The following is a 22,624-nucleotide window of genomic DNA, read 5'->3' on the forward strand; positions in this document are numbered from 1 at the left end:
AAAGATTACACGTTTATCCCTGGCTGTTTTGACCCATTTTTAATATTATTCCTCTTAGACAAAGAAGAATTTTGTTACTAAGTGTTGTTTATTAATTCAACAAGGCACATTTTGTATCAAAATCAGTAGTATGCAAAAAGTCAGTTTATAAAAAACATATTAAACCGAATATCCTACACCCTCCCAAAAAATAGAAATCATGATAAGACATGTAATTGTAGAATCACTGGTAAGAATTTACTATGCTTAAAAAAACAAAACAAACTACAATAAGATTAAAGCGCCACCATGTGGGTGAACTAGTGCAATGGCTCACAAAACTTTCTCACAATCACTATTAATGTCTACAGTGGTACTGTATTTAGTTCAGTATTTCTGTAATGCTATTCCAGCATTTATTTATTGTTAAGTAATCCGTAGTATTTTTCTATCCAAATTGTTATAGTATTCTTGTGATTTAAGAGCACATAGACAAGGATGTCCATTTAACAAAGAAAAACAAAGATTGCCCATCACATACAAGGACCTCACAAGACACCCACTTAAAATGTATCTAATACATAGCAGATAAACATTTTCATAAAAAATAATAAAAAAATGATTATGGCAGAGCAGATGTGTACCCCGAGATAAGATCATCCATTTAAACCATGTCCTCTGTTTCTTCAGAGTGCAAAGGGTTAGAATTTGGGTGTCGTAGAATGGTCAGTTTAACCTATAGTGGAAAAGAATAAGTTTACTCTTAATAATGTGTCTCTTTGATTACATTGGCAAAAACATTTTTACTCTGGCTCACAAATACCTCATGCCCGTTAATCCTCTCAGATATGTCTCTATGTCTTCTGCTGTGTCTGTTTGCAGGCCATTATTTTTACAACATTATAATATTTTTACATTGTTATGATGATTTTAAAGTGTTTACTTTAGAATGATGAATGTTATACCTTCCAAACCTGGAATAAGGCATTGAACCATCCATCTGCCTCTAAACTGAAAACATACAAATAACTAAGTCTATTTACAAACATGCATATACAATACTATTAATCATGACTTATACCCTTACGAAAATTAATTCAATGTTTACTACACTTTTACCACAAAACATGGTTGATGGTTGACAGTATAGTTGATACAACCATCATTGTAAAAATAAATTACACTAAATAAAATGTCTTTAAGGCACAATATGCAATATTCGCTGCTAAAGGTTGCAAAACAATGTGTAACTTGATGACGCTGTGAAGGAGTGTGGAATGATAGTAGTCATCTTCACTTTCAATGTCGATTTGACAGGACTCACAAATTACGTTTATAGATGATGTAATGAAAAAAAGTTTTTTTTAAACAATATTTTTTGACGTAACATTTTGGAATTCTAACATTGTTAAAAACATTTAGGATAGCCTTCTTATACTAAATCCATTGATAAAACACATTAATATTTTCATAACCTTAAAAAAGTCCCAACATGTAATACTGGTTTTAAGCTGGAGGACGCGCCATCATGTTTCGCTGTAGCGCATTCTGGCTTGATGACGTACAATAGACGGGTTGCAAGCGGTTGCAAAAACATTACAGGGTGCGCGCGCATCCAGTAGGCAGAAAGCCCGCTTGGTGAGCTGATCCGCTACTGCAACAACCTTAATTATTGAAGCGTTCTTTATTATTTGTATATAAATAAAACTTGATTTTAGTTGGATCTGTTTTTCTGTCTTTATTTTTACAGTGTTACTGTGATACATGTATGAATTATAATGTTAGGCTAGTAACGTAATAGTCGCATCTACTGGTATGTTAACATCAGGCACCCAGCACTGACTCTGTTGGTACTATTTTCCACGCAACAACTCCTTTGCATTTTGACTTACAGACACCGCTACTAGCATACAACACAATGCACTTCTCTTCTTTCTGCCTCTCGGTTGCGCGCGTTTTTTATGTAAAAAGCTTTACTCACTCCCACCTTCTTACAGGTCGTTTTTATTTTAATAAGCTTTCACTTGTATTTATGTTACTCTCCGGTTCATATTGAAAGGGCTGAACATGATGATGTTAATATTCTTGTATTTTTAATAACATGCAAATCCAGACCACATACCGCCACCTATTGTCTGTGTGCATTTATAACTCATCTTCTGTTTCACACATCATGATACAATCTAGCCTACAGATTGAAGACTTGTTTACAATGTTTACCTCACTGTAGCGTTAATAGAACAAAGGTTTTGCAACCTCTACACATCATGTATTGTGATGTAAACAAAATGGTGATTTTTTTTCCAAATTTACATGTGTTTGTAGTTGTGGTACCCTTTACCTATAGACTTTCTTGTCTATAATAATACTGTAGTCAGAGTATACCTGGTTTCTCCTATGAAGAAATACTCTCTTTGAACCTTGTTTTTAGGATTTTCTGCCTTCATGAACAGTACATAGGATGGATTACACTTGAAGGCTTTACAGATCCATTCAGTAAAAGGATGCTCTTTAGGGCAATCAAGTTCTGTAATGCTAGATAGGAGAAGAATATATAAATGTATCATTACACATGATTCATTTATTGTTTATTTGAAAAGTGAATGGAATTTTTCTCCTTACGTGGAAACATCTATGGATTTTATAAGTGTTTTTTTCTCATTATTTCTGTAATATCTTAGCTCAAAGTTGCTGTCGCTTGTCTTGACAAGCACAAAAAAGCGACGCTTCCATGATATCTGCAACAACAGCAAACTGATTAGATGAGATAGACATTATACACATATCTTACTTAAACTTACATTTGGGGATTTAAATATTATATCCTGTTTTTTATGAAAACAGCAGGAGGGGACTTGTACAGGAAACCTGTGTGCATTTCCTCCACATTGGCTGCTTAAAGGGAACATGAAGAAATTACAGTCAACTAGAATGTAACATTATGATTTCTTTATTTTTTATTTTAAAAAATTATAAATGTTTCTCATTTGGTTATTTAATAGGCAAAAGATTCCAGACATACCTGCATTTTTGCTGCACATTTTGGCGAATGGTTTCTTTGTGCATAAACAGAAACTATGATTTATATATTACATTGATTGATATATTGTTTTACTGCATTCCATTACATACACCATAGATTTTAACAAACGATGCATACAAATGTATTAAAGTTAGGCATTATATTTACAGTCACCATGAATCAAAATAAAGTTTGCTAAAGGTAAAAAAACTTCTTTTACATTTACATAACATTTATTCGTTTTCTAAAAAAACATTTGGTGAATAGTATACATAACCTTGAATTGACTGAGTAAGGTCATGTCAAAAATTTTAATGAAATCAATCAATCAAACTTTCATGCTCCAAAGCTCATAATTAGATTTTGAGACTTCAGCCTGGATTTTACAGACAGTGTCACATTTGTCTATGCACCGAGTGCTGTTTAATATAACACACATTGTAGCAAAATATTATCTTTTGTCTTTGAATATCATAAAACAAACAGTGAGTGATCACATTTATGCTAGACTTGATATTAGACAGTGATACTAGACACTAGACAATGATATACATTAAAAATACATTACCTTAAGTAAAAATATAGTGTCCTCTGTAATATCGTGCACTCAGAATGTACATGTCATGATGTTAGTTTTAAAGGAAGCTATTTTTAAGAGCTTTAAAGGAGGTGGAGTTTCTGGTTAAAGATTTCTTCCTTGGAAAAATATCATTCATTTCTGTTTGTTTAAATGTTTATAATAAACATTTCGCATTTCTTTACAGGAAATAGTACAGTGGGTCAGTTTCCCGGACAGGGTTTAGATGAATCCAGGTCCAGAATTTAGTTAAATTAGGACATTTGTAGTTTTTACAAACAAAGCTTACAAAAACAATACTGGTGTGCATCTTGAGACACAACAATGACACTCATATATGTTAAGATATGATATAAAAATGATATAAAGTTATCTTCTCCTTACAATATTAGATTCAATGTCACATGGCTCTTGTTTCCTCTACAGCTTTGACACAAGTTCATGTGGAGACCATTCACATATAAGAACATTTATTTTTGCAACAATTAGTCATCTTCATCATGAATCTTAGATCGCAGATAATTCTTTACAATCATACAAGATCTAAGATTAGAAGTGCCCTGATCTTGCACCTTACAGCAAGTTAGCATTTACCGTAAAAAATCAGATTAAACCTGATTATCTGCTGCAGGGTCAGGTGCTGCCTCAGGCAATAGTGCATCTCATTTCACAGGCTCTATTGGAATCTAAGACATCCAGCATGGGAATTAATTGGGAAATTATGCTTGTTAGATTTATTTAAGCCTTTTGGTGTTGGATGTTGTAAAGGGCCCATATCATGAAGTTTGACCTTCAAAATAAGACATTCTAGATCCCAAATATTTTATTATATATTTGTGTATATCTACATTCATTTAGTATACAGCAACTTAGTTGAGTCAATTAAAAATGACAGTGGGAACTGCTGATTCATTCATGGCCTAAAGGCCTATTCGCAAAAACTTTTAAGGATCAGAGATGGTAAAATATGTGACACTGGACCATAAAACCTTTAAGGGTCAAATTTTGACATTTTAAAATGTTTTAACATTTTTGAATAAGCTTTCCATGGTTTGTTAGGATATTATAATATTTGGCCAAGATGCAACTATTCAAAAATCTAGATGCAAAATATTAAAGAAAATCGCAATTTAAAGTTGTCAAAATGAAGTCTTTAGCACTGCATTCACTCACAAAAGAAAAAGTTTTGATATACGTATTTACCACGTATAAATGGGTTTTTCGCTATTGCTACAAATATTCCCATGCTACTGAAAGGGTTAGTTCACCCAAAAATGAAAATAATGTCATTAATGACTCACCCAGATGTTGTTCCAAACTCGTAAGACCTCCGTTCATCTTCAGAACACAGTTTAAAGGGGCCATGGCACAAGACTTTTTTAAGATGTCAAATAAATCTTTGGTGTCCCCAGAGCCCATATGTGAAGTTTTAGCTCAAAATACCATATAGATAATTTATTATAGCATGTTAAAATTGCCACTTTGTAAGTGTGTGCAAAAATGTGCCGTTTTGGGTGTGTCCTTTAACATGCAAATGAGCGGATGAAGTGCAAACACTGATCACAATGATAGTGGTTTGTTGCAATTGAAACTCAATTGTCCTGTGAATTATTTTTTCTCTCTCTTTCCCTCTGCTCTAAATGGCAGTACTATGGTTGGATAGTGCAGATTAAGGGGTGGTATTATTATAATAAGAGGTCCTCTTATGACATCATAAGGAGAGCCAAATATTTTTTCATGTGTTTGTAGAGAAGGGTTTACCAAAACTAAGTTACTGGGTTGATCTATTCACATTTTCTAGGTTGATAGAAGCACTGGGGACCCAATCATAGCACTTAAACATGGAAAAAGTCAGATTTTCATGCCATGGCCCCTTTAAGATGTTTTAGATTTAGTCCGAGAGCTTGTTCACCCTTCATTGAAAATCTACGGTTTACTGTCCGTGTTCAGAAAGGTAATAAAGATATCATCAAAGTAGTCCATGTGACATCAGCAGGTCAGTTAGAATGTGTTGAAGCATCGAAAATACATTTTGTTCCAAAAATAACAAAAATTACGACTTTATTCAGCATTGTCTTCTCTTCCGCGTCTGTTGTGAAGCGCATGCGCGAGACTAAAGTCACGTGACTGCAGTGACGAGGATGACGTGTTTTTCTCAGACATGTTTGCGAAGTGTTTTTTTTCTACATTTACAGCGTGCGCCTCCCTCAGACTGTAAATGAAGCTCGGGCGCACAAAAAAAGCTGGGGTGCACCAGATAACACGTCAGCCACATTGTACATCAGCCGCGTCACTGCCGTTACGTGACTTTAGTCTCGTGCACGCGGTTCACAACAGAACTGGAAAAGAAGACGATGCTAAATAAAGTCGTAATTTTTGTTCTTTTTGGATGCTTCAACACATTCTAATTGACCCACTGATGTCACATGGACTACTTTGATGATGTTTTTGTTGCCTTTCTGGACATGGACCATTTACACACTTGTTTCATTGTTTTTGTTAACAATTAAAATAACTTATATTTTTTATTATTTATAAAGATGACGCGTTTAGTCCAGGCTGTTTTGACCCATTTTTAATATTATTCCTCTCAGATAAAGAGTAATTTTGTTACCAAGTGTTGTTTATTAATTCAACAAGGCACATTTTGTATCAAAATCGGTTTTATGCAAAAGTCAGTTTATTAAAAAAAAATAAAACAAAAATTCCCAAAATTAGAAATCATGAAAAAACATGTACAGTAATTGTAGAATTTGCTATGTGTAAAAAGCAAAATGAATTGCAAAAAGATCAAAGCGCCACCATGTGGTTGAACTATTACAATGCCTCACAAAACTTAGCAGCTGAACTGCCACAATCACTATTAATGTCTACGTACTGTATATTTAGTTCAGTATTTCTGTTATGCTATCCCAGCATTTATTTACTAATATAAGTAATCCATAATATTTTTCTATCCAAGTTGTTATAGTATTCTTGTGTAAATGCATTCACGGCGATGTGATTTAAGAACACATAGACAAGAATTTAACAATTTAACAAACAAAAACAAAGATTGTTTATTTCACATACAAGGACCTCACAAGATACCCACTTAAAATGTATCTAATACATAATAGCTAAACATAAACATTTTCATAAAAAATAATAAAAAATTGATTACGGCAGAGCAGATGTGTACCCCAAAATAAGATCAGGTCATTTAAACAATGTCCTCGGTTTCTTCAGAGTGCAAAGGGTTAGAATTTGGGTGTTGTTGAATTGTCAGTTTCACCTATAGTGGAAAAGAATAAGTTTACTCTTAATAATGTTTCTCTTTGATAACATTGGCAAAAACATTTTTACTCTGGCTCGAAAATACCTCATGCCCGTTAATCCTTCCCAGATATGTCTTTACTTCCTCTGCTGTGTCTGTTCGCAGGTCATTGACAGCCAGGATCTGATCCCCCTTATGGAGTAGACATGTGACCTCAGTCTGCTTGCATTCAGATACACTGAAGAGGAAGAACATGAAACATGGTAGGAAACAATAACAATTATTACTCATAAAATGTTTTCCCTGCAAATAGCCAAACTCAACATTCAAAAAGACCAGTCTATGTTGTGTTTTGAATACCGGTGTGCTGGTATTTTTGACCATTGTTCTTAAATTTATCTGTGAAAAGTGTACCATGGTTTTCCCGCTTCATCTGTTAATTTCAAGCTGGCGAGATCATCAAGACGTAAACAGATCTCCTTAACAGGGGTCTGTGTTTCACTGGAGAATAAAAATCAGTGTCAAAATTTTGCAAAACCATGATTTTGCTGTTAATTGTTGTAAGTTTATTAACAAACAGATGACAGTTTTGTGTAGGTCCAAGATACAATTTGATGGATCTGTTACACTGTAAAAAAAAACTTTTTGTACTTGTCATTAAAAATTTAAAGGGGACATCTTTTTTTAAGATGTAAAATAAATCTGTGGTGTCCCCAGAGTACATATGTGAAGATTTAGTTCAAAATACCATACAGATAATTTATATAGCATGTTAAAATTGCCACTTTTCCCAAAAATGTGCCGTTTTTGGTTGTGTACTTTAAAATGCAAATGAGCTGATCTCTGCACTAAATGCCAGTGTCGTGGTTGGATAGTGCAGATTAAGGGGCGGTATTATCCCCTTCTGACATCACAAGGGGAGCCAAATTTCAATGAGCTATTTTTTCACATGGTTGCAGAGAATGGTTTACCAAAAAAGTTACTGGGTTAATTTTTTTCACATTTTCTAGGTCGATAGAAGCACTGGGGACCCAATTATAGCACTTAAACATGGAAAAAAGTCAGTTCCCTTTCAGTCGGTCACTACGACGTCACGTCGTGACCGACGAATTGGGAACCGCTTCGCGGGTGACCTATCTACTTCGAGAACTATCAAAAACGCCAATGAACTTGGCATGCAGGTATTTGCATAATGCCGGCGCCGCCCCGCCAGGTGCGTATATAAGGCGCAGGTGCACAATACCAAATCAGCTTCACTGCTTCGAAGCCGGCAGACATCTGCTCTCGAGAAGCTGTTAACTGATCTTCGTAGATCCTGTTCTGTGTGGGAAGAAAATATCTCAGCTTGCTGAAGTTGGTTGGGCAAAGACACCTCAGTGGAGGCTCGCAGTGTTTTTTCCACCCTTTCTCTCTCTCTCTGTCTCTTTAATTTAGGACTTGAGTTCGAGTGAGTGCGTTTGCCTCTCCCTGTGTGTTTCACCAGCTCGCACAAAAGAGTGATTTCCCTAAAAGAGCAGCACGTTTGAGCTTTGTGTCTTTTTAAAGACAGCCACTCATTCGTGTCACGGTCGGGGTCGTCTTTTTAAAGATGGATTTCCGTCCGTGCTCCGTTTCTGGATGCGGTGTGTTCATCGCCCCCCAGGATGGCCACAAGCGTTGTCTCTCGTGTCTGGGGCTCCAGCACGCAGAGGCAGCGTTGCGTGATAGTTCATGCCCCGTCTGCGAGGGCATGACTATAGCGGATTTGCGGAGACGGGTGTCGTTCCTCCGGCAACGGCCCCCGCCTTCCCAGTCTGGTGCTGCTAAGGGCGCAGCTACCAGATTGGCGAAGGATGACCTCCGTATAACGGTGCTGGGTCGGTCTGCTGGTTCGTCCAGTAGCTCCCAGCGCCCTGATCCGTTGCCAGCGGAGGTCCCGATGGAGACGAGCGGCCCGTGTTCTACGGTGTCCTCGCGCTCTGTCGAGCCTCCACCTGACGCGATGTCCACCGTAACGTCGGAGGGGGGGTTGTCAGCCTCGGACGTCGATCCGGATCCGCTCCCGCCTTCGGGCCAGGTTGCGGCTTCTGCGTTCGACCCTGAGATGGCAGCCATGCTCGCTCGGGCGGCGGAGGCGGTCGGCTTGGAGTGGACTAAACCTCCCCCACCTGAACCGTCGCCTCGATGATTGGTTCTTCGGGGGTGCCAGGGCTTCTCAGTCCTCGCCCCGGTGCCTTTCTTCCCCGAGGTGCATGAAGAGCTGACGCGGTCGTGGAAAACCCCGTTTTCCGCCCGGAACCGGCCGTATCAGCCTTCACCTCTCACCTCTCTCGAGGGTGGAGATGCCAAGGGGTACACTGGTATCCCGTCAGTGGAGCGCCCGGTCGCGATGCAGTTGTGTCCGGCCGGTGTCGCTTCCTCCTGGCGGGACCAGCCTACTCTCCCCTCACGGGCCTGTAAGCAGTCTTCGGCGCTGTCCGGTGCTGCTTACAAGGCTTGTGGGGAGGCAGCCTCTGCCCTGCATGCCATGGCATTGCTGCAGGTTCATCAGGCTAAGGCTCTGAGGGATCTGCACGCGGGAGGTCACGACTCGGCGGAGTTCTCTGAACTACGTGCGGCTACAGATCTGGCGCTTCGTGCGACCAAGGTCACCGCACGCGCCGTCGGGCGTGCGATGTCTACCCTGGTAGTCCAGGAACGCCATCTCTGGCTGTGTCTGGCGGACATGAAGGACGCTGATAAAACCCGGCTCCTGAATGCTCCGGTTTCCCAGACCGGCCTGTTCGGCGAGACGGTCGAGGAGTTTGCCCAGCAATTCTCCGTGGCCAAGAAGCAGACTGAGGCCATCGCTCAGATCATGCCACGTCGGAAGCGTCCTGCGCCTGCCCCATCCACGTTGGCGCCTCAACCTGCTCCTCGCCGAGGGCGTCCTGCGGCGGCCGCCTCCGTTCCTCCCCGGGGCTCTTCTAAGAAGCGAGGAACCGGTCGTCAGCAGCCCGCCCCGCCCGCTCAGCCCGCTGCAAAGGGTGGTAAAAGAAGATCAAAGCGGCCCTGAGACGGGCGACCTAGAGATGGAGGGGATCGCTCTTCGGGAGATGGTGAAGGCACCACTCCCCCCACCGGAGGAGGGCCGGTTGGGGAATCTTTTGTTTCATTTTTCTGTTCCGCCGACTTTTCAGTCGGCACCCACAAATCCACAAAAAGAGCGAATTCCACTTCCATCTCTAGGTCTTCAGATGAGCTCCGGAGATACGAGAGGGCTCATAACCCCCCCTCGTTCTCCGACTCATCAGAGGAGAACGAGAGCGACGCACGGGCTCATAACCCCACCGCGCTCTCAGCCGGTAGGAGACAGCTACGGGCTCATAACCCATCGTCTCCCTCCTCCTTCGCCAGAGGGTGCATCGAGTGGTGTGAGGTGTCTTCAGCAGAGCCTCCCTTACTCAACCACCCAGCAACGGACTCAGGTGAGTGTTATCACACACAACACTGCTGTCGGTGCGGCCGTTACGCACACACCGGCGATCACCTCCGTTGCGCCCGCCGCGGGTACACCGATCGTGCCTTTAGTCCCTCTCGCACGGTATCTGGGGGCGTGGGAACAGCTTCCCAGCCCGTCGCGTTGGCTTTTACGCACGATTCGTCTCGGCTATGCGATCCAATTTGCCCGGCGTCCCCCCAAATTCTCCGGCGTTCGTTTCACTACGGTGAGAGCTGCCGATGCGCACGTCCTCCGTGCGGAGATCGCTGTCTTATTGGCGAAAGACGCGATCCAGCCGGTCCCTCCAGCCGAGATGAGGTCGGGGTTTTACAGCCCTTACTTTATTGTACCCAAGAAAAGCGGCGGCTTGCGACCGATCTTGGACCTGCGTTCGCTGAACCGTGCACTTCACAGAATGCCGTTCAAAATGCTGACGCCCAAACGCATATTTCCATGCATTCGTCCAAACGATTGGTTCGCATCTATCGACCTGAAGGACGCGTACTTTCACGTATCGATTCTCCCCCGACACAGGCCTTTTCTCCGCTTTGCGTTCGAGGGGCGAGCATACCAGTACAAAGTCCTCCCATTCGGGCTCTCTCTGTCGCCCCGTGTATTCACCAAAGTAGTGGAGGGGGCTTTGAAACCCCTGAGAGAGAGAGGTGTGCGCATTCTCGCGTATTTGGACGATTGGCTAATAATAGCTCAAACACGTCAGACGCTGTGCGATCACAGAGATTTAACTTTAAAACACCTCGCTCGTTTGGGTCTTCGGGTCAACTGGGAAAAGAGCAAGCTTTGCCCCGTGCAGAGAATCTCTTTTCTCGGTATGGAACTGGACTCGATCGATTTGACAGCTCGTCTAACAGAGGCGCGTGTACAGTCGATTCTGACTTGCCTGGATACATTCAAGAGCAAGAGCGCGGTCCCGCTGAAACAGTTTCAGAAGCTTTTGGGGCATATGGCAGCAGCCGCAGCTGTAACTCCGCTCGGACTGCTTCATATGCGACCGCTTCAGCATTGGCTTCACGATCGAGTCCCGAGGAGAGCGTGGCTGCGCGGCATTCACCGTGTTATCATTACACCTGCGTGTCGTCGCACTTTCACTCCGTGGTCAGACCGTGCGTTTCTCTGAGCCGGTGTGCCTCTGAGACAGGTCTCCAGGCACGCGATAGTATGCACAGATGCGTCAGACACGGGGTGGGGGGCCACGTACGATGGGCTTGCGGCTTCGGGGGTCTGGACGACACCCCAGCTGCATTGGCACATAAACTGCCGGGAAATGTGGGCTGTATATCTTGCGCTCGTCCGTTTCAGCAACGAGTTACGGGGCAAAGATGTATTAGTTCGAACAGACAACACTGTGACCGTGGCGTACATAATAATAATAATAATAATTCCTTACATTTATATAGCGCTTTTCTCAGTACTCAAAGCGCTTTACATATGAATGGGGGAATCTCCTCAACCACCACCAATGTGCAGCATCCACCTGGATGATGCGACGGCAGCCATATTGCGCCAGACCACTCACCACACACCAGCTTATTAGTGGAGAGGAGACCGAGTGATATAGCCAATTAGTATGAGGGATGATTAGTAGGCCAATGGGCAAGCTTGGCCAGGATGCCGGGGCACACCCCTACTCTTTTCGAAGGATATCCTGGGATTTTTAATGACCACAGAGAGTCAGGACCTCGGTTTAACGTCTCATCCGAAGGACGGTGCTTTTTTTTTTTTGACAGTATAGTGTCCCCATCACTATACTGGGGTGTTAGGACCCACACAGACCACAGGGTGAGCACCCCCTGCTGGTCTCACTAACACCACTACCAGCAGCAACCTGGTTTTCCCAGGTGGTCTCCCATCCAAGTACTGACCAGGCTCAGCCCTGCTTAGCTTCAGTGGGCAAGCTGTATTGGGCTTAAATCGTCAAGGCGGTTTACGCTCGCGTCACCTGTCGCATCTCGCCCGTCACCTCCTCACATGGAGTCAGAAGAATTTGAGGTCTCGTCGTGCCATTTACATCCCGGGCACGCTCAATGTAGAGGCGGATGCGCTCTCTCGGGCTGCGCGTCCCGGCGAATGGCGACTCCACCCCATTGCGGTTCAGCAAATTTGGAGACGTTTCGGCAAAGCGCAGATAGATCTGTTTGCTTCCCCAGAGACGACCCATTGTCGCCTGTTCTATTCACTAGCCGACGACTCGCTCGGCGTGGATGCATTGGCACACAGCTGGCCGCGGAACATGCGCAAATACGCGTTCCCTCCGGTGAGCCTCATTGCGCAAACCTTATGCAAAATCCGGGAGGACGAGGAGAGCGTGCTGTTGGTGGCACCGTATTGGACAACCAGGAGTTGGTTTCCAGAACTCTCTCTCCTCGCGACAGCCCCTCCGTGGAAGATTCCCCTGAGGAAGGACCTTCTTTCTCAACAAGAGGGCACATTATGGCACCCGCGCCCCGACCTGTGGAACCTCCATGTGTGGTCTCTGGACGGGGCACGGAGGATATGAGTGATTTACCGCAAGAGGTATCTAACACTATTGCTGCTGCGCGAGCGCCGTCTACGAGACAGGCTTACGCGCTTAAATGGAACCTGTTTGTCGACTGGTGTTCTTCCCGAAGTGAAAACCCCCGAGAATGCCCGATTAGTGTTGTGCTTTTATATCTCCAGCGTCGTTTGGAGAATAGGCTGTCACCATCCACTATTAAAGTCGATATCGCTGCGATATCAGCTCACCATTCACCCGTAAACGGTAGAACAGTGGGTCAGCACGACCTGGTCATTAGATTTCTCAGAGGCGCTCGAAGACTGAATCCTTCGCGTCCCCCCTCTATTCCTCCTTGGGACCTGTCCTTGGTGCTGAAATCACTCCAGGAAGCCCCATTCGAGCCTCTGCATAGTGTGAGTGTTAAGTTTCTTACAATGAAAACTTTAACTCTCCTTGCTTTGGCTTCTGTTAAGAGGATAGGGGATATTCATGCATTTTCGGTCGATGAATCGTGCCTTCAGTTCGGGCCGGCTGCATCCAGCGTAACACTGAGACCCCGGCCCGGCTTTGTGCCCAAAGTTCCCACCACTCCTTTTAGAGATCAAGTGGTGAATCTCCAAGCACTGCCTTTGGAGGAGGCAGAACCAGCCATGGCTTTGTTATGTCCTGTTCGTGCACTACGTGTGTATATAGACAGGACGCAAAGTTTTAGGACCTCAGATCAGCTCTTTGTTTGTTACGGTGGTCAGCAGAAAGGAAAAGCTGTCACCAAGCAGAGGATGTCCCATTGGATTGTGGATACTATAGCCCTCGCATATCAAAAGCAGAATGTGCCTTGTCCATTTAATTTACGTGCCCACTCTACACGCAGTGTGGCATCATCTTGGGCACTGGCTCGCGGTTCCTTGCTAACAGATATTTGTAGAGCTGCAGGCTGGGCGACACCTAATACGTTCACAAGGTTCTATAGTGTTCGTGTCGAACCGGTTTCCACTCGGGTTCTTTCTACTAACTAGTTAAGAATGCCGAGGGTCGGCTCGTGTGTCGGCTTGGAGCCTCTATTTTGGTGCTGCACATTTGAACCATTATGGAAGGCCATCGGGGCAAAAACGTCTAAAAAACTGTTTTTGCCTCTCCTCCACCGCCCTGATAGCTGGTGTTGCGGAGCATCCGCTGTCAACCTATCACTGATGTATTCTCTGTAAACCTGTGTAGGCTAGGCGTCCACATTTGTCCCCTACGTGGGGTTCATTTGTGTGTATAGTCCGTGGGGTTCTAATCCTCCACGTTTTTCCTTAGCAGAGCCTGCTCTGCATCTCTCAACATACCATGTATTGTTCAGAGACTTTATTTGAGCAACCTGTCGGTTGTTTCATATATTTTTATGTCATCCATTAACCTTCTTAGGGGATGGCTTCCGCAGTGTTCTAGCTTCGCTCAGTTTAGACGCTTCTCCCAGTTCGCTGCTTCACTATCGTGGGTTAAGGAACAGGTAGTGACCGGCCTTCTGCATTTCGCCTTAGATTCCACCCCTTATGTGGAGGGCGGAGGGCTTTTGCAGGCACTGGAAGGGTTCAGCTGCAGTGGCGTTTTGGTAGGGATTCCCAATTCGTCGGTCACGACGTGACGTCGTAGTGACCGACTGAAAGGGAACGTCTCGGTTACGTATGTAACCCTCGTTCCCTGAAGGAAGGGAACGGAGACGTCACGTCCCGTCGCCACAGTTTGCTGTTCCATTGCTGTTCAGGCCAGGCACTGTTGCTCGGCTTCTCAGCAATAATATAGCTGATTTGGTATTATGCACCTGCGCCTTATATACGCACCTGGCGGGGTGGCGCCGGCATTATGCAAATACCTGCATGCCAAGTTCATTGGCGTTTTTGATAGTTCTCGAAGTAGATAGGTCACCCGCGAAGCGGTTCCCAATTCGTCGGTCACGACGTGACGTCTCCGTTCCCTTCCTTCAGGGAACGAGGGTTACATACGTAACCGAGACGATTTTCATGATATGTCCCATTTAAGTCATTTTGACTTTTATTTTTTACCTTGTCTAGTGATAAGTTCTTGTAACTTATAAAATAAAGCTGAAATAAATTAAGCTAATTCAACTTTATTTTATAAGTTACAGACACTGATCACTACACCGTAAAATGTTTTTGTCGAAATTACAGTATTACTGCACTGTAAAAAATACTTTGCTGCCCTATTTTTCTTTATCAACTCGGACTTACAAGTCATTTCAACTTACTATTATTTCTTTTGACTAGAGATGAGTTGTTATAACTACATGTGAGTTGTTACAACTTATAAAATTAAGTTGACTTTTCTCAACTATTTTTATAAGTTGTAACAACTCATCTCTGTTGACATGACTTGTAAATCTGAGTTGATTTAACAAAATATTTTAAGGCAGCAAAGTATTTTTTACAGTGTGGGTATTACTGGCAACTAGCTGCCAGTAACTTACTGAAGATTTTACATTTATGTTATTTACTGGCAACAGTTTTTCAAAGTTAAATGAACATGAAACATTTTCAGTCTTTATCTTCTACAGTAAGTTACTGGCAACCAGCTGCATAATTACAGCAAATATTTAACAGTGTATAGTCAAGATAAAAAATAATGTAAGTTAAAATGACAACTATAATTAAAATGAAGTACATTTATTTAACTTCTTTCCAACATTCTGATAACATAAACATCTCTTGCCATTTATCTTAGTAGAGGTGCAGTTTTCATTTTTCAAGTCAATTTTTTTATAAGAATAAAATCTCTTTTATCTCGCTCATATTCAACAGAAAAGCTGACTGGTATTTTATTATAACAAGTTACAATATGAGCAATTATGTTTTTGTCATCTAGCAGCAGTCTGGACTTTACAATAAAAAATTGCAGCCTTCTCTTGGTTGCAAATGCGTCTGTTTTTACAAATGAATTTACATTTGGTTCATTGCAATCTGATAACTAACAGCATGCATCATTTATTACAAATAGTATGTGTGATCATTACCTCAGAGTTTCTTCCCCCTCATCGGATTTTTGGTGTGTGTGCATATTATTAAAAGCTTTCGTGACACAATCTAGAAGACTTTCTTCAGTAGCGGTAGCCCTTTTCCTTCAGTTAAAAAAATATCTTTACTACGTAACTCAGAAATGCATAACAGTTTTATTCAGTCAGTCAAGTCTATGCAGTAAAGATTGTAAAAATCAGTAAACAAAAAAATCCAATGTCAATAAATAATGAAAAAAATATTTGGATATAGGGTTGGTAAATGTAAATTTTTATACCCTGATGATAATTTGTTGTCTTTGCTGCTTTCCTCTGCAGTATGATCCATTTCCACCTAAATCCATAAAACATCATTTTTATAATAACTTGTGTGTATGAGATTTGTCTATGTGAGTTGTGTGTTTGTGAATTTGACTATGCCAAACCTCTAATATGGATGGGTGCCTCCTGTGTTGTTGGTCACATTTATGGGTCTCAGTTTTGCCAAATTCATGTACTGATATCCTTTTGGGAGGCAGTGGTGGTACACGATCACCTCCATCCTAATATCATGATACAGAAAAAAAATGGGAACATATTTAGACTTGAGTATTACATGAATATCATAAGTCTTCCTATGTGCCTAGCTTTTTATTATGCCACAAAGTATCGACATACATGTACAGCATGTTATTGAGGTACCTGATCACTATCGTCTGAGTTGTCATCAGTAGACTTGGGTTCATTAATGTTTAGTGGTACAGGTTGTGATGTAGAACTAATCTGCTGGGAAAACCAAATGAAACCTTGATGTATAAGTACGTTATTATGGTACACATAGAAAATATAGGGGATTTTTGACTTATTTAATTATTTGTGTTATATAATTGTTTTACACAAAGAAAGCAAACTGATCATTGTGTTATGTTTGTTGATGTTCTACCTGTCTTGAATATAATTTAGTTGTGTTTTGTGGTTCAGAGTCGGTGCTGTATTTGTTATACTGTGAGAAAAGTTTACAGATAAGAAATTATTATATTTTTAAATTTTTATGATAATTTGGGTGTTTTTATTTGTGAATTAGAAAGAGGAATGTTATACCTTTTGCACCTGGAGTAAGGCATTGAACCATCCATCTGCTTCTTCACTAAAAAACATCAGAATACAAATAACTACATCTATTTACAAACATGCACATACAATAATATTAAACATGACTTGAATTTAGTGTTTTAAGGAGATGCCGGGTCGTCACGAATCCAAGAAGAGGGAGCTAACTCGTAGGGATATAAATTGTAATTTCTCGAAATACAAGTCCTTCCCTATATGCCTTTGCATCTTAGACGCATTTTCTGTTGTTTAGACATCTCTAAATTCACTTAAAGTATCCAAAGCGCGCAATACTCCATTGTACTCCGTTCAGTTCTTTACACTGAGTGCCTCCACAATGGCCGCACATCCGGGTTACCGCCCAGAACGTGACATCGGTGAAAACCCTCTAGTACCTGTGTGCCCTTTAGTGATATATAGAACCGATATATCGGCCGATGATGCTTGCTATGCTTCTCAATGAATTACGGTGAAATGCCAATACATCCAAAAGCAAGGGGGCGCTCTCGTACAGAAACTCAATATGCGCTGTAGACGAATAAGCATACACACGCAACTCCAGGAAATGGCTTAAGGATATATTTATATATGCTGTTCTAAAAACCTTTTCAGGTATTTTCATGATAATTAAGAATATGTATAATGATTATGTTTGACGAGTGTTGTTTTTTCAAATGCGTGCTATAAACGACTCAAACTAACATTCAGATCGAAAAGGAATTACTGATCAAAATCCGTATTACATAAAATAGCTGTAAATAATATCGGCTGCGCGATTCAGAAAAGTTATCGGCCACGTATTATTACCGTATGTCGCCATTTATCGGTGCACCTCTAATGTCTATGCTGCTATCACCCCTGGATGGTTCTTCATAGGTGATACGTAACACTAAAAATGGTTTCCCTATGATTTTTAGTGCTTTTAGCACAATTTATTTTAGACTGAGAAAAGAGAAATGTAGAAAGTGATTGACATGAAGTCTCATTATTTCTTTCTTGTCTATAATTATAGTGTATAATTATAGACTACTGTAGTGGTCACAGTATACCTGGTTTCTCCTATGAAGAAATACTCTCTTTGAACCTTGTCTTTAGGATTTTCTGCCTTCATGAACAGTACATAGGATGCATTACACTTAAAGGCTTTACAGATCCATTCCATAAAAGGATGCTCTTTAGGGCAATTCAGTTCTGTAATGCTAGATGGGAAAATAATATATACATCATTACAGATGATTCATTTATTGTTTATGTGAAAAGTGAATGAAATTGTTCTCCTTACGTGGAAACATCTATGGATTTTATAAGTGTTTTTTTCTCATTATTTCTGTAATATCTTAGCTCAAAGTTGCTGTCGCTTGTCTTGACAAGCACAAAAAGGCGACGCTTCCATGATATCTGCAACAACAGCAAACTGATTAGATGAGATAGACATTATACACATATCTTACTTAAATTTACATTTGGGGATTTAAATAGTATATCAGGTTTTTTATGAAAACAGCAGGAGGGGACTTGTACAGGTAACCTGTGTGCATTTCCTCCACTTTGGATGCTTAAAGCGAACGTGTACAAATGAGGGTCAGCCACAATGTAACATTATGAATTCTTTATTATCTATTTATAAAAATAAATAAATGTCTCTCATCTAATTATTCAATAGGCAAAAGATTCCAGACATACCTGCATTTTTGCTGCACATTTTGGTGAATGGTTTCTTTGTGCATAAACAGAAACTATGATTTATATATTACATTGATTGATATATTGTCTTACTGCATTCCATTACATACACCATACATTTTAACAAATGATGCATACAAATGTATTAAAGTTAGGCATTATATTTACAGCTTTACATGAACTAGCTTGTCACCATGAATCAAAATGAAGTTTGCCAAAGGTAAAAAAACTTTTCTTTTACATTTACATTTCTTCATTTTCTATGCTAAAGTCTTATGTAAAGAACATTTGGTGAATACATAACCTTGAATTGACTGAGTAAGGTCATGTCAAAAATTAAAATAAGATCAATCAATTAAACTTTCATGCTCCAAAGCTCATAATTAGATTTTGAGACTTCAGCCTGGATTTTACAGACAGAGTCACATTTGTCTATGCACCGAGTGCTGTTTAATATTACGCACATTGTAGCAAAATATTAGCTTTTGTCTTTAAATATCATAAATCAAACAGTGAGTGATCAAATTTATACTAGTAATATACATTAAAAATACATTACCTTAAGTAAAAATATAGTGTCCTCTGTATTATCGTGCACTCAGAATGTACATGTCATGATGTTAGTTTTATAGGAAGCTATTTTTAAGAGCTTTAAAGGAGGTGGAGTTTCTGGTTAAAGATTCCTTCCTTTGTTGGAAAAATATCATTCATTTCTGTTTGTTTAAATGTTTATATTGAACATTTCGCATTTCGTTACAGGAAATAGTACAGTGTGGGTGAGTTTCCCGGACAGGGTTTAGATTAACCCAGGACTAGAATTTAGTTAAATTAGGACATTTGTAGTTTTTACAAACAAAGCTTACAAAAACAATACTGGTGTGCATCTTGAGACACAATGGCACTGATATATGTTAAAATAGGATATAAAAATGATATAAAGTTATCTTCTCTTCTCCTTACAATATTAGATTCAATGTCACTGGCTCATGTTTCCCCTATAGCTTTGACTCGAAGTCCATGTGGAGACCATTCACATTTATTTTTGCAACAATTAGTCATCTTCATCATGAACCTTAGATTGCAGATAATTCTTTACAATCATACAAGATCTAAGATTAGAAGTGCCCTGATCTTGCGCCTTACAGCAAGTTAGCATTTACCGTAAGAATTGTTTTGCACATTTCTCAGTAAAAATCAGATAAAACCCAATTACCTGAAACATTTGTGTGTGTGTGTGCATGTGCACATGTGGACTTCTGGGAACATAACATTCCAGTATAGAGAAGAACCCATAGATATGAGGAAACAAATCAAGTCTTATTTTCAATGTCTTATACAGTGCACTTGTGGTATCTCTGGCCATGATTTTCTTTTTTTAGTGCATTTGGGAAATGTGGTCCTCATTCCAGTTTAAAGAAAGGATTAAGCCTGATTTGAGTTTAATCCTTATTTTCACACAATAGACCTTTTGCGGTAGACGTCACAGTTACGTCACTGCAAGCTGCGCGCACAATGTGGTGGCAGAAAAAAAGTGAAATGAGCAAGATAGCTCACTAGAAAATGTCTTGTTGTGCTGTTGAGATGGCATTAATTTTTATAGAACACCATCGTCGAAGACACCATTTGAAGATAATCGTAAGTGTTTATGGTTGCAATAAGCCCTTAAACGGACACATTGTAATAATGAAATCAGCTGGAAATCTTTTAATAATTAGAATAGAAAATAATCAGAGAAGTTGTCCGGTGTTCTGTCGCCTCTATTTGTTTCTTTTAGCGTTTTTATCCCGGTACATTTATAATTATTTAAAATATTAAAGATTTGAATGGGTTATACTGAAAAAGCAATAATATCACAATTTAATTAAATATTTCACAATTTTTCAGTTTTCTGTTATTTCTTTTTACCTTCCTGTTTGTTCTAAAACTATTATGTTTACATACTTAAATCAACACTAAGGGGTTGTGGACACCAAAACTTTTAAACACGGCTGAAAACGCCTGGACAACGCCGAATTCCAGCTGTTTTTCAGCTGAGTGCCAGCTTTCTTTAGCTAAGCGCTTTGGTAGCTCTGATATGTCAGCTGTGAGACGGTTGGTTGCTCTGATTCTTGTCCCGCCCCTCCTCCACTGTGATTGAACGGTCGCGTGAGAACTGACATTGACGAGCGGAGCTTTTCATCCAAAGTTGAACATTTTGTTGAACAGCGCTGAGGGCGAAAAAAACACCGGGCGCCGGTTTTCAGTGCGGATGAGAAAACCGCTAGCTGCTGGCTTATTTGAAAAACAATGAGCATCCATTGGAAAAAATTGAAAACATGCGCCGGACGCGGGCGTAAATGCTTTGGTGTGCACACCCCTTAAGAGTTTTTGCTCTTTGCTCCCTCTACAGGTTGGAAGCGGAATTGTCCATTACCACTGTCGTAAATACTGCAGCAAAGCTGGCTTTGAGTGGATTGTAGGTCTGCCGTAAAACCAGTTTTTGTAGTTTTCACTCAAACTACAGGACCGCGACCCGACGGTTAGAAACTTCTTTAGTGGGGTTTTGGCCTATAGAAGGCTGCAAAGCGAATTTGAAAGTGCCGTTCACCCTGTTTCGAGTGGATGAACGACTGAAACATTTTTGGAAATGTTATTTTAAGGAAAAAAAACCTCTTTGGTGTTGCTTTAATAAACATATAAATATAACAGACACATGCTGTAAAGTGGTATCAATATATAAACAGGCCTATGCATAAACATTTTTATGTTAACATAATAATTTTATAATAACAAAGTTTTAGTTTAGAACAAACATGTAGGCTATGTACATGTTTGTATAAATATATATATATAAAAGGAAGAAATAATAGAAAAACAGGAAAATGATGAAATATTTAATAAATGGTGTTATATAAAATACATGATAGTATTGCTTTAATGTATATAAAGCGATACATATAAATTACATACAAGCACATCAGTAGCCAAGTCATTTAAAGTTTTAATTTATCTAAAAAATAAACGTAACATGATATAAACGCTATAAGAAACATTACACTAAATGTAAACATAGGGGAAACAGACCTTGACAGAACACCGGATCCATAACAATCACAGTTTAATGCTACTGCCACGTTCTGCCACCAGCTGGGCTCCGCCCACAAAAAACGCCATCTCTGTTTGCAAACACCTAATGGTCTATAGGATAAACGTACTGTATATTGACATCAATGCACCATTTATGCAGTCTGATGAACAAAAACCTCTTTCATCCCTGCTGCTGTTTGACCTCAATAATCTGCTTTCAATCAAAGAACACCCATATAAGCCAGTGGGGTAACACTTTAGTATGGGGAACACATATTGATTATTTTTGCCTAAATAAACTCCTAATTTACTGCTAAGTAATAGCTAATAAGGTAGTTGTTGTAGCGGTTAGATTTAGGTATTGTAAGGGAAGTACAATTTGGTCATGCATAACAAGGCAATAATATGTCCTATATAAGTACTAATAAACAGCCAATATGCAAGCTAATAAGAAACTAGTTAAAAGTAAGAATTGATCCCTATACTAAAGTGATACTGCCAGTGCGGTTTCAACGTTGCTAGAGAGATCTATTCAATGTATTGAAAATATACAATGTGATATAGAAAACCAAATAAAAGCAACATCTAACCAAAACCAACTAAACAAAAAGACTTGAGATGAATCATCAGATCATGTACAATGACACTCCTCTGGTATCAGGATACTAAAATTGTGCCAAATGTCTGTCATCAGCAGGAGTAATCAGTGAAAACTAGTCAAGCAAGACAAGCTACTGTAAGACTGCTGAATCATAAATACTAAAAATTTGACTGAACAACCAAGCTGTGATGGGTGATAAGTTAAGGGCATAATGCATATAGTGTGTAATTTTATCTTCTGGTTCCCACATAGCAATATACATCTATTGAAACATACTGTATGTGAGAAGACCAAAAAACGTGACGAATCGAAATGTGCACTGCAAATTGTAAATTTGCATATGCCAGACACATTTTTTAAATAATTTGTATTTCATTCGTCTTTACT

The 22,624-nt window shown here is 40.3% G+C and overlaps 1 protein-coding gene and 1 non-coding gene across 2 annotated transcripts; both read right to left on the bottom strand.

The window, feature by feature from the left end:
* Position 1: 1 nt before the first annotated feature.
* On the bottom strand, positions 2-19,179 carry LOC129420864 (uncharacterized). Its single transcript, XR_012369283.1, has 7 exons — positions 19,130-19,179; positions 18,571-18,604; positions 2,602-2,871; positions 2,365-2,514; positions 945-990; positions 803-851; positions 2-715 (listed from the first exon to the last, which is right to left on the bottom strand). It is a non-coding gene; the product is annotated as an uncharacterized protein (transcript).
* On the bottom strand, positions 6,615-18,284 carry plekhs1.1 (pleckstrin homology domain containing S1, tandem duplicate 1). The gene is made up of 11 exons (XM_055176008.2): positions 18,170-18,284; positions 17,937-18,086; positions 16,879-16,924; positions 16,721-16,780; positions 16,480-16,560; positions 16,224-16,340; positions 16,077-16,132; positions 15,799-15,903; positions 7,249-7,335; positions 6,940-7,072; positions 6,615-6,852 (listed from the first exon to the last, which is right to left on the bottom strand). Exons 2-11 carry the CDS (start codon positions 18,047-18,049, stop codon positions 6,781-6,783), a joined length of 870 nt encoding a protein of 289 aa, XP_055031983.2. The 5' UTR covers positions 18,050-18,086; positions 18,170-18,284; the 3' UTR covers positions 6,615-6,780.
* Positions 19,180-22,624: the final 3,445 nt, after the last annotated feature.

Source organism: Misgurnus anguillicaudatus, chromosome 4, assembly GCF_027580225.2.
Source record: "Misgurnus anguillicaudatus chromosome 4, ASM2758022v2, whole genome shotgun sequence".
NCBI classification, from domain to species: Eukaryota; Metazoa; Chordata; class Actinopteri; order Cypriniformes; family Cobitidae; genus Misgurnus; species Misgurnus anguillicaudatus.